General features: G+C 41.0%; 1 protein-coding gene across 1 annotated transcript; it reads right to left on the bottom strand.

Moving 5' to 3' along the window:
* Positions 1 to 13913: 13913 nt before the first annotated feature.
* LOC115964854 (major pollen allergen Ole e 10-like) lies at positions 13914 to 14949 on the bottom strand (the record flags this gene model as incomplete). The annotated part of the gene is made up of 2 exons (XM_031084089.1): positions 13914 to 14267; positions 14601 to 14949. Coding segments are annotated over 2 exons (489 nt in total), but the record flags the coding sequence as incomplete, so codon positions are not given.
* Between the last annotated feature and the right edge of the window lie 190 nt (positions 14950 to 15139).

The raw sequence follows: 15139 nt of genomic DNA, 5'->3' as shown, positions 1-15139 counted from the left end.
TATATATATATATATATATATACACACACATATATTTATACATAGGACATTCAATCCAATTTTCATTAATCCTAGAAACTTGGATAGTATTCCTAATTATATGGACAAATTATGGAGATTATATAATTACTATTATTTTACGTTGTTTATGTTCCATTGTTTTTTGAAAAATGTGAATATAATTTTATTACTATAAACCCTTTAAACAAATAAGTCTAATATTTAGAAAATATTGATAGAATAAGGAATATATATATATATATATATATATAGTTGTAAGGACGCGATTCGTGGCGGACCTTAACGGTGTCGGGTTCGCACGTAAAAAGGCCCAAACAATATCATTTGTAGAGCGTGGGTTTGGAAGGCTAGGCCTTGATCGATAGGCGGTGGGTTTTTCGCGGTGTTCATACAATGTTAAGTTTTCCTTCACCCCTAGAGTCTTTCTCCTGGAGGTGGGCTGGGAGGCTCTGGTTTTTGGCCATTTTTCCCCGCCCCTTCTTTAGGTTACTTATTTTTCCTTTTATATTTGCCTGCGTTCATTATCCTTCGTCCACGTATAGGGTCAACCTTTCCAAGATTGATACTTGTCCCATCAGCCCATATTCAAAGTCTTTGGGGGTGGTTGTAAAAGTCAAAGAATGCGGCTCTGTCAGGTTCAGAGCATTGAATGGCAGTAAGGGCAGCTTTCCCTGGATATTTTAGATCTTTCTTCCAAGTTTCAGTCCTATACCGTTTTTACCCCTCTTTCAGGGGAGACTTTGGGTCTGCCGAGGACTGAGCTGTCCTCGGCGGTATCCATAGGCTATTTTGTCGAGCTTGGGCCATAGCCTTCCTCGGCTTGGGCCTTTGGATTCTCCCCGGGTAGATGCGCCTGGCCCATAAATCATTTGGGCCCCACAATAGCCCCTCAAAACACGGCTGTCCAACCTCTTGGTTGGAAAGGGGGGTTTTGGTGATGCCGAACTTTTATGATGGCTCCTTTAATTCAGCCTTTCATTAATGCTAACGGTTTTCCATCTGTCCAAGAAATATACTAATCTACGAGGCGTTTTTTGATTTTACTCCTGACGCGTTCTCGTCGTTTGATTATTCAAAACACGCTTTTAATGACTTCCCTTCACGAGACTCATTTACATTCGACGGTTCGTCTGACGAGGCGGAGAAATGGAACGGACACATCTTCGTTTTCAGATTCTTTTGGAAATTTGGACGAATTTAATGCCTTCCGTTTTGCCCTTCCTATAAGAAGACAAGTAGGAGGCTATCACTTTCGTGCGGAGACCCTTTTATCTTTCTGAAATTTGAAAACCTTTGCCTCCCTTAGCGTTTACTTAACCCAGTAGTTATACACTAAATCACAGTACATTCACCATAACAAATGATGAAGAAACCATACCCCTCCTCAAAGCGTCATGTTCTAATAAAGCTCGAAATGGCTCGGTCAGGGCAAGGATGGCGGAGGCTTAAGGTTCGTCTTATCTTCCTTTCAGCCAAAATCCGAAGCAGGGACTCGTTACGTCAAACTTTCGGCGTGACTGAGTCGAGAACACCCATCATCAATACCAACCGCGCTCTCATGAGCATACCTAATATGGCCCCAGTGTGTTGGGAGTCAGGATCAAGGTAGGGACTAAGTGCCCCTGCTTCTTCCTTTCTTCGTTCACTGGCGCCTCCTTTTGCCTCCCTTTCTTAGTCTTCCCAGCACCAGTTCCATCCTGGTGTTTTCATTTCTCCCTCTTTTGCTCCTTTTTCTTTCTTTTCATCTCTTCTCTCTTCTTCTCCTCCTTCTTTACTCATGTCCTCCATCTTCTTCATTGATTTCTTCCTTACTATTTCCTTCTCCTTCAACTTTTTCCAAAGAGGGTTCTTCTCTTAGTATGAGCAACATTGAGGCAGAGATTGGAGAGACTTTTGAAGACGAGTTTAATAGGCGCCTGACCGTTTACTTATTTGTACTGCGGATGTTAGTGTTGCTTCGGCAGCTCACCTTTTGTATAGGCTTGTTTAAGCCTCTTTTTTGTACGTTGTAATAACTTTTCATATTAATAAAAATTGTTGTTATTTTATTTCGCATGTTCTGTCTCTATGCTCTTTTTTTTTTTTAAATTTGCAAACGCTACTCGGCACAATAATATAGCATTTGAATCGATGACAAATAAGGCCAAAATACTTGCTGATAAAAAGATGTCACCATAACTTTAACAGAGTTGCTTGACATAGCAATGCGTACCTGTGAATAACGATACTTGCCCGAAACAATGCTGGGATTAGAGCTGGATGCTCTATGCGGTGTAGGAAGTAATCATTCAAAGACATATCATCCGCCAAAATGAACAGCCCCCTTAGGCTACCGAATAGCGGAGTGTCCCACCATCATCCTAACACTTTTATCGGCCTTAACATTTTACAGTATTTGAGCCGGGGACTTTCCCATCCGAGCAGTTGGTTACCCCATAGGCTTGAGTCCGAGGACCATGCAAGGCCTTGGTTCTGTCCAAAACTTGTGATTTTTTCTTTTTTGTACTTGGTTTCCCCATAGGCTAGAGTCCGAGGACCGTGCAAGGCCTTGGTTCTGTCCAAAACTTGTAATTTTTTCTTTTTTGTACTTGGTTTCCCCATAGGCTTGAGTCCGAGGACCATGCAAGGCCTTGGTTCTGTCCAAAACTTGTGATTTTTTCTTTTTTGTACTTGGTTTCCCCATAGGCTTGAGTCCGAGGACCATACAAGGCCTTGGTTTTGTCCAAAACTTGTGATTTTTTCGTTTTTGTACTTGATTTCCCCATAGGCTAGAGTCCGAGGACCATGCAAGGCCTTGGTTCTGTCCAAAACTTGTGATTTTTTCTTTTTTGTACTTGGTTTTTTTGTACTTGGTTTCCCCATAGGCTTGAGTCCGAGGACCATGCAAGGCCTTGGTTCTGTCCAAAACTTGTGATTTTTTCTTTTTTGTACTTGGTTTCCCCATAGGCTTGAGTCCGAGGACCATGCAAGGCCTTGGTTCTGTCCAAAACTTGTGATTTTTTCTTTTTTGTACTTGGTTTCCCCATAGGCTTGAGTTCGAGGACCATGCAAGGCCTTGGTTCTGTCCCTGGGCCCATATGCTTGGGCCGCGAATTTACTGGGCCCACAAATTAAGAGGTATTTCCGTAGTCTTTGATCACGTGGTACTTTTTGGAGTCCCAGTGTTCGAGGTGCGCCTTCTCGAGATTCCTTTAACCTCAGGGTTGCAGACGACGTTGGAAATCGAGCCAGAGACGTTTTGTCTGTAGCGTTCCTTGGGACGCTGCGTGAATTAAATGCCACCGGTTTACTTCTGGGTATAAATGGGATAGGGGATCACTTCACTTGCACATGAACTCTCCTGTTCCCTTCAGAACCATATTTCTTCCATATCCGCGATCTCTCTTTCTAGTGCCACTGCCTCAAAGCAAGATGTTTGAGGCGTGGATGGGGATGAAAGGTCTCCGCACGTTTCAGAGGCACCGAATCCTCAAGGTGATATGGTATGGAGAAGGATGGCACAGATTCAAGCCAGTCCTCCGTCTTGACAGGAGGAAGATGGTATTCCTCCTTCTTTTAGTCAAAATCCGAAGCAGGTTCTGGTCATGCCAGATTTTTGGTATGTCAGAAGAAGGAATTTCCGCCATTAGCGCCGTCTGCCTTGTAGCAAGCAAATTTTTGCGGGGGCTCCCCAACTTCCGGCTCCCTGCACCTTTTCTGTAGATGGTGTTAGCCTGAGGTCAGGTTCCCTGCACCTTTACTTCACCGGTGCAGGCCCCAAATTGGGTTCTTTGGCTGCCTGAGTTATGGGCATGTAGAAGCGTCGAGGAATAGTTTCCTTAGAAGACATCTTGGAACAGTAGCCAATCTCTCATCTGCGCCTTTTTTCTTTGGCTTTTCTTCATTCTCTTGTATTTTTCTTTACTTGCGTAGTTAGCTTTAATGTAAGCTTGTTTCAGTTTTTCGTTGTACACTGTACTGTTCCTTTGTCTTAATAAAAGATGTGTTTATTTCTTTTTACATACTTTCCTTCTCTGCAACAACTACTTGGTGCATGAATATTAAATGTAAGCTCGCCTTTAATGATACTCCAGGCAGAAAAATGCCTTAACACAGAGTCCTACTGGTTTAAACTCACAAATATTATCAAGTATAACAAGGTTAATCCTCAATAAATTAAACTCTTGGAACTAACCGGGATAATCGCTGAGTGCTGCGCGATGCATGCTAGACCAATGTCCGAGAACGATAAACTCAAAATAATTCGTCCGAGAGGGTAGCCGAGTACCGAGGGACTTTGATTGTGCTTTTGGGTAATATATTACACCGTACCGCACCAACTCCTTTGGTACTGGGGATCCGAGGGTAGACCGGGGAATCCGTGCAATCGAGGGATTAACCCATCTGTTAACGAAGAGTTTTCTTCCCATGGATTTTGAGGTTTATGTGCCATAGTTTTTTTTTTAAAATAGTTGGTTCCTCATCCAAGTAGTTGGTTTCCCCATAGGCTTGAGTCCGAGGACCATGCAATGCCCTGGTTCAGTCCAAAACTTAGCTTTCCTCATCCAGGTAGTTGGTTTCCCCATAGGCTTGAGTCCGTGGACCATGCAATGCCTTGGTTCTGTCCAAAACCTAGTTTTCCTCATCCAGGTAGTTGGTTTCCCCATAGGCTTGAGTCCGAGGACTATGCAATGCCTTGGTTCTGTCCAAAACCTAGTTTTCCTCATCCAGGTAGTTGGTTTCCCCATAGGCTTGAGTCCGAGGACTATGCAATGTCTTGGTTCTGTCCAAAACCTAGTTTTCCTCATCCAGGTAGTTGGTTTCCCCATGGGCTTGAGTCCGTGGACCATGCAATGCCTTGGTTCTGTCCAAAACCTAGTTATCCTCATCCAGGTAGTTGGTTTCCCCATAGGCTTGAGTCCGAGGACTATGCAATGCCTTGGTTCTGTCCAAAACCTAGTTTTCCTTATCCAGGTAGTTGGTTTCCCCATAGGCTTGAGTCCGAGGACTATGCAATGCCTTGGTTCTGTCCAAAACCGAGTTTTCCTCATCCAGGTAGTTGGTTTCCCCACAGGCTTGAGTCCGAGGACTATGCAATGCCTTGATTCTGTCCAAAACCTACTTTTCCTCATCCAGGTAGTTGGTTTCCCCATAGGCTTGAGTCCGAAGACTATGCAATGCCTTGGTTCTGTCCAAAACCTAGTTTTCCTCATCCAGGTAGTTGGTTTCCCATGGGCTTGAGTCCGAGGGCTTGAGTCCGAGGACTATGCAATGCCTTGGTTCTGTCCAAAACCTAGTTTTCCTCATCCAGGTAGTTGGTTTCCCCATAGGCTTGAGTTCGAGGACTATGCAATGCCTTGGTTCTGTCAGGTAGTTGGTTTTCCCACAGGCTTGAGTCCGAGGACTATGCGATGCCTTGGTTCTGTCCAAAACCTAGTTCTCCACATCCAGGTAGTTGGTTTTCCCATAGGCTTGAGTCCGAGGACCATGCAATGCCTTGGTTCTATCCAAAACCTAGTTTTCCTCATCCAGGTAGTTGATTTTCCCATAGGCTTGAGTCCGAGGACTATGCAATGCCTTGGTTCTATCCAAAACCTAGTTTTCCTCATCCAGGAAGTTGGTCTGTCCAAAACCTAGTTTTCCTCATCCAGGTAGTTGGTTTCCCCATAGGCTTGAGTCCGAGGACTATGCAATGCCTTGGTTCTGTCCAAAACCTAGTTTTCTTCATCCAGGTAGTTGGTTTCCCCGTAGGCTTGAGTCCGAGGACTATGCAATGCCTTGGTTCTGTCCAAAACCTAGTTTCCTCATCCAGGTAGTTGGTTTCCCCATAGGCTTGAGTTCGAGGACTATGCAATGCCTTGGTTCTGTCCAAAACTAAAGTTTTTCTCATCCAGGTAGTTTGGTTTCCCCATAGGCTTGAGTCCCGAGGACATGCAATGCCTTGGTTCTGTCCAAAACCTAGTTTTCTCATCCAGGTAGTTGGTTTCCCCAGAGGCTTGAGTCCGTGGACCATGCAATGCCTTGGTTCTGTCCAAAACCTAGTTTTCTCATCCAGGTAGTTGGTTTCCCCAGAGGCTTGAGTCCGAGGACTATGCAATGCCTTGGTTCTGTCCAAAACCTAGTTTTCCTCATCCAGGTAGTTGGTTTCCCCAGAGGCTTGAGTCCGAGGACTATGCAATGCCTTGGTTCTGTCCAAAACCTAGTTTTCTTCATCCAGGTAGTTGGTTTCCCCATGGGCTTGAGTCCGTGGACCATGCAATGCCTTGGTTCTGTCCAAAACCTAGTTTTCTCTTTCTGTGGGATCTTGGCTTTAGGGGAGTTAGCTCCTCAGCCAAGCCCCTAGAGTTTATCCATATGATTAACGCTATCAAGTGCCTAGTTTGCTCTTTACGGGGGACCTTGGTTTTGAGGGAGTTAGCTCCTCAGCCAAGCCCCTAGTCAAGAAACGTAGCCCCTAGCAGAACTTTATACTAGAACTCTATAACCAACGGTTAGAAATAACAAAGAAACTCTATCGACCCACATCCTATACCAACACACAAGCCTTTCCCACAGACGGCGCCAATTGTAAGGACGCGATTCGTGGCGGACCTTAACGGTGTCGGGTTCGCACGTAAAAAGGCCCAAACAATATCATTTGTAGAGCGTGGGTTTGGAAGGCTAGGCCTTGACCGACAGGCGGTGGGTTTTTCGCGGTGTTCATACAAGGTTAAGTTTTCCTTCACCCCTGGAGTCTTTCTCCTGGAGGTGGGCTGGGAGGCTCTGGTTTTTGGCCATTTTTCCCCCGCCCCTCCTTTAGGTTACTTATTTTTCCTTTTATATTTGCCTGCGTTCATTGTCCTTCGTCCACGTATAGGGTCAACCTTTCCAAGATTGATTCTTGTCCCATCAGCCCATATTCAAAGTCTTTAGGGGTGGTTGTAAAAGCCAAAGAATGTGGCTCTGTCAGGTTCAGAGTATTGAATGGCAGTAAGGGCAGCTTTCCCTGGATATTTTAGATCTTTCTTCTAAGTTTCAGTCCTATACCGTTTTTACCCCTCTTTCAGGGGGGACTTTGGGTCTGCCGAGGACTGAGCTATCCTCGGCGGTATCCATAGGCTATTTTGTCGAGTTTGGGCCATAGCCTTCCTCGGCTTGGGCCTTTGGATTTTCCCCGGGTAGATGCGCATGGCCCATAAATCATTTGGGCCCCACAATGGGCATTTTGTCACTCTTAATCAAATGGCTCCAATATTAATGAGAGAGAGAGAGAGAGAGAGAGAGAGAGAGAGAGAGAGGTGTATTTTTTTGAATTTTTGACAAACTTCAGTCCATTAAAAACGAGAAAAAGAACATACAAGATAATCTTCCCTACAAACAGCAACTAAAGCTGGGGGGAGATTCTCCTTATTGAAAAAACAAGACAGGCTAGAATCTGGAGTAAACTTAGCAGTGACGTGTGCTGCAGAATTGCAACACCTCAGCCCCAAAACGCATGGCCACCACCATCACCACAACAACCCCCCACCTTCACCACTATGAACCCACATATGACCCATAATAAAAACCCCACCCCTTCCACACGCCACCACCCACAGCAACCCCAGACCTCAACCTGAACCCATGGCCACCACATCACCACGACAACCCCACTTACCACATGAACCCACAATGACCATAAAAAAAACCCACCCCTTCCACACCACACCACCCCACGAACCCAGAACCTCAACCCCGAAACCCATGGCCCACCACATCACCACGACAACCCCTTCACCACCATGAACCACATATGACCCATATAAAAACCCACCCCCTTCCACCACCATCACCCCCACGGCAACCCACAACTCCACCACCATGAACCCACAAAAAAAAAATCCATCCCAAAATCAAATCAAACCAATAGCAAATTCCGAATCCAAAAGATGACCCACAAAAAAAAATCAAGTCAAAATTTACACAAACCCAGCTACAAACCGATCTCGCCGCTGCAAACCACACCGGAAACCCATGAACACACTGCCGCAAACCACCATACCACGCCGACACATACCCATGAACCCAGATAACGTACCCAGAAATCGCCACCATACCACGCCAATCTAACTTCCCAGTCTCACCTCCACGCCGAACCCACGACCCACGCCAGAAAAGCCCACTGTGAGAGAGAGATGTGATGAGAGAGAGGGACGTGATGAGAGAGAGACGCCGTTGTGGAGAGAGGAATGAGAAGAGAAACAAAGTGAGAGAGAGAGTCAAAAAATGGGAAATAAACAAATATTATAAGTTTTAGAATTGTGCTACAGTACAATTCTACCTTTAGAATTGTACTGCAGCACAATTCTAAATATTTTTGCAATACTCCATTTTGACATTTTCTGATGCAGTGGTTATTTGGTGCATTTATGCTAAAATGCTCTTAGATATGGCATTAGCATCTTCTGATGCTAATGCTCTAAGTGGAGTGAGGGTATTTTGTTATCCCCACTAATTTGCTTGCATTTCCAAGACAATTGCAACATCTCTCTCTCAAAAAAATGAAAAGACAAAAAACAAGAAATATAAATAATAAATTAAATTTAAATTCTAAAAAAAAAGCGCAAAAGAGGAAAAAGGAAAAAGGATGTAATATGTTGATTATACAAAAATGTACAAAATGTCAATGAATAATAGCATATTAATATATCAATTATCAAATAAATGTTACAACCAAGCATTTCATGTTCATATATGAAATGACACCACCGCATATTATTGGTATAATGGTTGTTCTACAAGTATAAGTGCTTATAGAGTGTGGGAGAGGTAAAAACCAGGATTCAAGTCTCTAGAAAAGAGCTTCACATATATATGCACTTAGATTATACTAGAATAAAATTTCTTATCTTATAATATATATATATATATATATATTTTTTTTTATGAAATGAAATTTTCTAAAAATGCCGAACATGACATATGATAGAGATCTAAATTTCCTTTGGCAAAAACAATTTTACTCGTATCCAACATAGTAGGACCTTATAGAGTTACCGTTATATCCACAGAACAATGTAATAATATCGAGTTCAAACGATGAATGTAAAATTATACTACTCCTTAGTCCTCAGTCCTTTGCCTTGTTTAGCTGCCACTAGTGCACTACAAATAAAAAGACATCAAAAGGTATTCACTTTTTAACTTTTCATATTACCTAGTTTTCTTTTATCCACAGAACAAGGATGGTCACTAGCCAATTGTGCTATGCCTTGAGTAGTTAATTTTCAGTTACTTTGGACCTTTCCTTCTTTTCTTTTCTTTTTCTTTTTTTTTTTTTTAAATACTTTGGACTATTAATCTCAATTTGCTGGCATCCATCCACCTCACTATAATCTATTAAGGACACAGATTTGCTCTAGTGCACTGGAGTTGACACGATATAAAAACGTATATGCATCATATCTGTTTCACTAGAGCTAACCCTTACCCATCTATTATTTGCAATTGTTGGGATAATTAAGCATGTTGTGGAACAGCTGAAACTCTAATATCAATTGTGGTGACCTTTTTTTTTTTTTAGAAGTAATTAGTATGATTTTATTAACTTAAGTCAACTACATCCGATTGTAAAATAGAAACAATATGTGATGGGACATCTTCCATTCATACTTTAAAATCTAATATGCGTATAACATGTTTCGCCAGACTATGAGTTACACCATTGCCATTTCTCTTAATATGAGAATACAACAATCTTACAAAAAATTTTGCAAAAACCTTCACATCCTTTACTAGCAGACTCACTAGGGACAGAGAATGCTCCTCTAACTTCAATGCTTGAATCAGACCAAAAGGGTCACCTTCGAGAAAAACACTTCTGAAACCAAGTTCATGCACAAACGATAGAGCTTTCAATGCTGCCAGAGCTTCTATCTCTTCGGCTTTGTATGCTTTGTTAATTTTTTCCGAACCTTCCACAATTAAATTAATGGACGCTCTCCAATAGAGAACTAATCCACCACTCCTTCCTACTCTTGGTACGACCCAACGATGATCAAAACCAATATTCCTTTGAACAAAATCTAGCCTTACATCATCTGTAAATGTCTCAGCTAAAAACACCATAGAGGGATCTTTTGCCCGTATGATTTCTATGAGCTCTCTACCTGTACGTAGTTTCCCAAGCCCACAATAGGTTCATGCTAAACAACTCATTGCTGTTGGCGGGGCTGAACACCAGCTCCTGCCACTACAAAAGGCGTCTTTCCTTCACTAAGAGAGGCCTGAAACCGTTTTTCCAACACTTTGCTATGGTCTACCTCTGCACCTACAATTCTTTTTTTTCTTGAAGTTTGAGAACTTGTTGTCGTTTTGTCCCTAGACTTATTTCTCTCTCTACAGATCCAGGTTGCAGATGCACGAGTAGTTTGTTGTCCGTGAACCCTAGCTTCATGAGGAGCACGTGACTTATTAAGTTGTGGTTTGTCACTTAAGTAGTCACGTGCTCTAGTGTATTTGAGAGTACTCTTACCCGAACCCAATAACCTAGCCGCACCAAACTCCTCAACCAAGCTTATCTATTCATTATTTGCTTTCAAATTAGTTTCAGTTTCAGTTGGAGTCTTTATTTCCTCCATGATTTCCCTATCAGTTTGATTTTGGAAAATCGTATCCTCCCTAATAATTGCGCCCACATCAATACGCATTGATGAGGAAAAATTTTCAACTTCAATGCTATCATTATTGCTAGCCGTTACACTTTGAGATTACTCCGATGCTTTTCCTTTTCCAAAACCATCTTTTCGGCATGACTCACGATGAATTGGTGTACCTAAGCACTTCTTCTTCTTTACGGCATAGAATCTAAGGACCTTGATTACACTTTCTCTTGCAGCAACAAAAGGAGGTGCTCTCAGATTTGGTTCAAACTCATGCTGTTCTGGTGTGAGTGTGTTTTCATTGTCAATCCACAGCTCACAGTCTCTGTCGTTGTGAGTAAGTCTCCCACACCAGTAGCACAAATTAGGCAATCTCTTATACTTAAAGGAAATCCACACCTGCTTTCCTTTACCCATCGATATTAGTCTTCCACGGCATAGAGGCAAGGATAGGTCGGTGGATACTTGAACCTGTATGAAGTGATCACCATCATATAGGTTTGGATCTGTCGATGTGAAGACCTCCCCCATTACACTACAAATTTTCTTTGCTGCCTCAATTGTCATATACTTGATCGAAATTCCATGAACCTGAACCCATAGCTTTGTCTTATCAAATTTTATATCTTGGATCAGGGACTCATTCTCATATCGACTCATTACCACCAGGTGTTTGTCAAAACTCCATGGTTTGCCTTCTAAAATCCTATCCACATCCTCCCTATTGTCAAATGTGAAAAGGATTTTATGGACTCTGAAATGTTGAAACTTGAAACCATTTTTGGCTCTCCATAGCGGGGTAAAGGTCTTGGCGATGACCTCCATATTGATGGCTCTCTTAGTTAAAAACTTTGCGGCTATGGAGAAGTCCTCAATTCTATCTTCATCAAGCAAACAACAACCTGACCCCTTTCTATCTGAAAGAGTAAGCTAAGTCCACGATTGAGCCAAATCCTCCATCCTCACGCTCACTCAACCTATTTCCCAAACCCCCAAAAAATAACCCAACAAGCCAAGGAATAATAGTGTTACTCCAAGGATACTAAAGCACCTTCTAAGAAGGGACACCTAATTCTACTGTGTAGGAGAAATTAGAGAGAAAATCCAACTTCTAGACACAGAGAAAATTCACAATGCTTCTGTTTGCTATGGGAACTATAGTTGGTAGCATTGTGGTGACTTGAGGTTAGAGAAAGTATATGCACATGAACAATAAAATAAAATATCTCACAAGAAAAAAATATTTAATGTGATTTGACTAACTTCATGCTTACATCCACAAGCAACACCAACCAAAAACCATTATTAATGATATGAATTACAACCACGCATAATCAAACCTCACTAACCTCACATGCATTGTCAGAATATAAGCCCAATGGACTGTCTCATAGTGCAAATTACTTGTACAACACACGTTGTCTACCTATATATAAGGCAGATATTTATACTTTATTACTTATAGTTTAATATATAGCCCTTCATACTTTCACATGTATAAACTCACACTCTCAAAACCCCATACACCTACAAAGCAAACAACCATAGTTAATTTTTTAACTCCAAAAATCTACCCAATTACTTTTTAAAGAAACTCACTACAGGTTTTTCTAAGAGTCTTCTCCTCTCTCCATGTGGAAAGATCCTTGGGCAAAAGCAACCAAGGATCCCTATGTGGAAAGAACCTTGTACTTTATTACTTACAGTTTAATATATAATATTTCAGAATTTTACATGCATAAACTCACTCTCAAAACCGCTATACACCTACAAAGCAAACAACCACATGTAGTCTTTTAACTCCAAAAATCTACCAAATTACTTTTTAAAGAAACCCACCACAGGTTTTTCTAAGTCTTCTCCTCTCCCCATGTGGAAAGATCCTTGGGCAAAAGGCACCAAGGATTCCCATGTGGGAAGATTCTTCTACCAAATTTCAAACTTTCACAATGATTAACTCACACTCTCAAAACCCCAATACACCTACAAAGCAAACAACCACCAATAAACTTTCAACTCCAACAATCTACCTAATTATTCTTTAAAGAAACCCACTATAGGTTTTTCTAAGAGTCTTTTCCTCTCCCCATGTGGGAAGATCCTTAGGCAAAAACCACCAAAATTCTTTTGCAACAATGTCTATTTATAAGGCTTTAATTCTATTCCTTAATAGACAAGAAATACCCAATTGCTACTTCAATAAAATAAAATTTAAAAAAAAAATAAATAAAACCTTATTTTTCTTCCATATTATGGGGATTCTTTGTTTTCCACACCAAGAAAATCCTTTCCTTCCATTCTATGGAAACCCAAATCAAAATCTAATAACGAATTTGGATCAATTTTCAACAAAGCAATTACTCAATGCAATATTGAAAAGTTTAGCAGTACTAGGCGCTCATCAACGCTATACTTGCCTAGCAGAGCAGGCATCACTGAGCAATTACTGACTCAAGTTATGCAATCAAACATTCAGTTTTCCCCAACTCTTTTAACAATTAAAAGTTCGTATGGCAAGCCAATGAATTCCAGCTAGTTCGATTGGCACTTCTTGTAAGAACAAGGTAGAAATTGAGGTATTATATTCGAGTTCCACCAAGTGATTGATTTGTCATTCTGGTTTTTACATGTAAGAGTAATCAGATTAAGTTATTAGTTAAGTCAAAGTTTGGGCCAATTTAGAGTTTAGACTCGAATTCACTGAGCTCAGGCCTGGCACGATAATTGATCAACTCAAAAATGCACAAGCACTCCCATGAGCCTATTTTGCCAAATTGAGAATTCGGCCAAATATAATAAAGGGAAAAAATATGCGAGTAATGTTGTAGACTTGTAGCACACAGGCTTAGCGTAAGTACAAACTAATGTAGTATTTGGGTTGTGTTTTGCCTTGCAGGCTGGCTTGGCTCTTTTGTAGTTTTGCAGCTATCGCTTTCTTGTCTTTAGTTTAATCCACTTGTCATTAGGAGTTCAGGACGAAACAACAAAATTTGAATTTGAGTTTAGCTTCTTATATATAAAGAAATGAAAAAGGACATCCTAACGTTCGCTTTCCATCTAATTAAATGCATAGTCCATCGCCTCTCCAACGTTAACATTTTTTTCTTTTTCTTTTTTGTAAGATCCAACGTTCACTTTCGGTACCGTTTAAACTTTAAAGTGGCACACAAAGTAAAGGAAATATAAAAATAAGGAAAATGCGAGGACCACATCTCCATCTTCACCCCTTATAATTTGCCACATGGATAAATTGCAACAAAAATTGTGTTTTAGCATCTCTCTTAAGAGAATGAAAGAGTAGAACATTCAGTGCAAGATTTTTATTAAAAATATTTACTATACATAGGATCTCTTGAGACTAAATATTAAATAAATTCTAAACAACATAATCGGTGCAATAATTTAATTCTCCCAGGTGCCCAACCGTTGTAACCCAAAAAGGCTAACCTAACCTACCCCACGCACCAAACAAACTTAACGCACATTACAATAATGAAAAACCAGTAAATTAGAAAGTAAAAGAGTGTAGTATCATATAGCAAACTAATACAACAAATATTTTTACCAATGAACAACGTTTCAACGAGCCTCCAGCAAACGAGCTCTCCAACTTTTTCGCTTGGAAACTGTACGTACAAGCTTCATAACCTGCCCACCCAAACACAACATTAGCTTTTCAAGGAATTCAATTTTTGTTAACTTATAATTTTGATGTGTTAACGTTCAATTGTCTGATTTTTTTTTTTTTTTTTTAATTTACCAACCATTGATATGCATTTTGCACCTTTAAAATATGTCCATAACCTAGCTACGGCTACTTAGGATCCTGCACTTTTAAGAGCCTCAATTAAATTCAATTAAATCCATCCATGATTTCACTTTTAAAAGCCTCAATTAAATTCAATTATATTAAACCAAATTTTTTATTACTCTTTAATTACACATAAATTTGAAGGGGCTAGGTGTAGAGTAAAAACTCACTGGGGTCAGTGTAGGAGATAACACCGGTGTTGTTGAAATCACAGTCGAATTGATGGTGACCAGAGGTTTGATAGTAAGCATTCATAGCGTAGGAAGCGTGTGATCTCACAGTGTTTGGATTAAAGCAGGGCCCACCATCTTGTATTGGCTTACAGTCCACTCCTGTGCTACACACGTAGTCTATGTTCGCTTGGAGAGCCTCATCGCTAGCGTCTGATTTGGGCACACACCATGTTGATGTAGATGTTGTAGTATTCCCCTCCGGAACACCACCTGATGATGATGGCCCTGTTGCATTACCAGGTGTAGGACTGGGACCCAGTGCCTGTACACATTGACCAATTGACGGTCACGATTAAATTACTGTATTTAGTTCCAAGATCTATTAGCATTAAATTATGATGAGAGCCCCAACGACCCATGTGTATTGCGATTGATTAAATCTAAGGGGTTGTCAGAAACAACTTCTGTGACCGAAATACCCCTTCAAAAATATCACATTTTAGCATAGTAAAGATTAAATATGCAGCTTATTACGG

The sequence above is a fragment of the Quercus lobata genome, chromosome 10, assembly GCF_001633185.2.
Source record: "Quercus lobata isolate SW786 chromosome 10, ValleyOak3.0 Primary Assembly, whole genome shotgun sequence".
Classification (NCBI taxonomy): domain Eukaryota; kingdom Viridiplantae; phylum Streptophyta; class Magnoliopsida; order Fagales; family Fagaceae; genus Quercus; species Quercus lobata.
The sequence above is the reverse complement of the archived record's forward strand: the minus strand, read 5'-3'. Positions and strand labels throughout refer to the sequence as shown.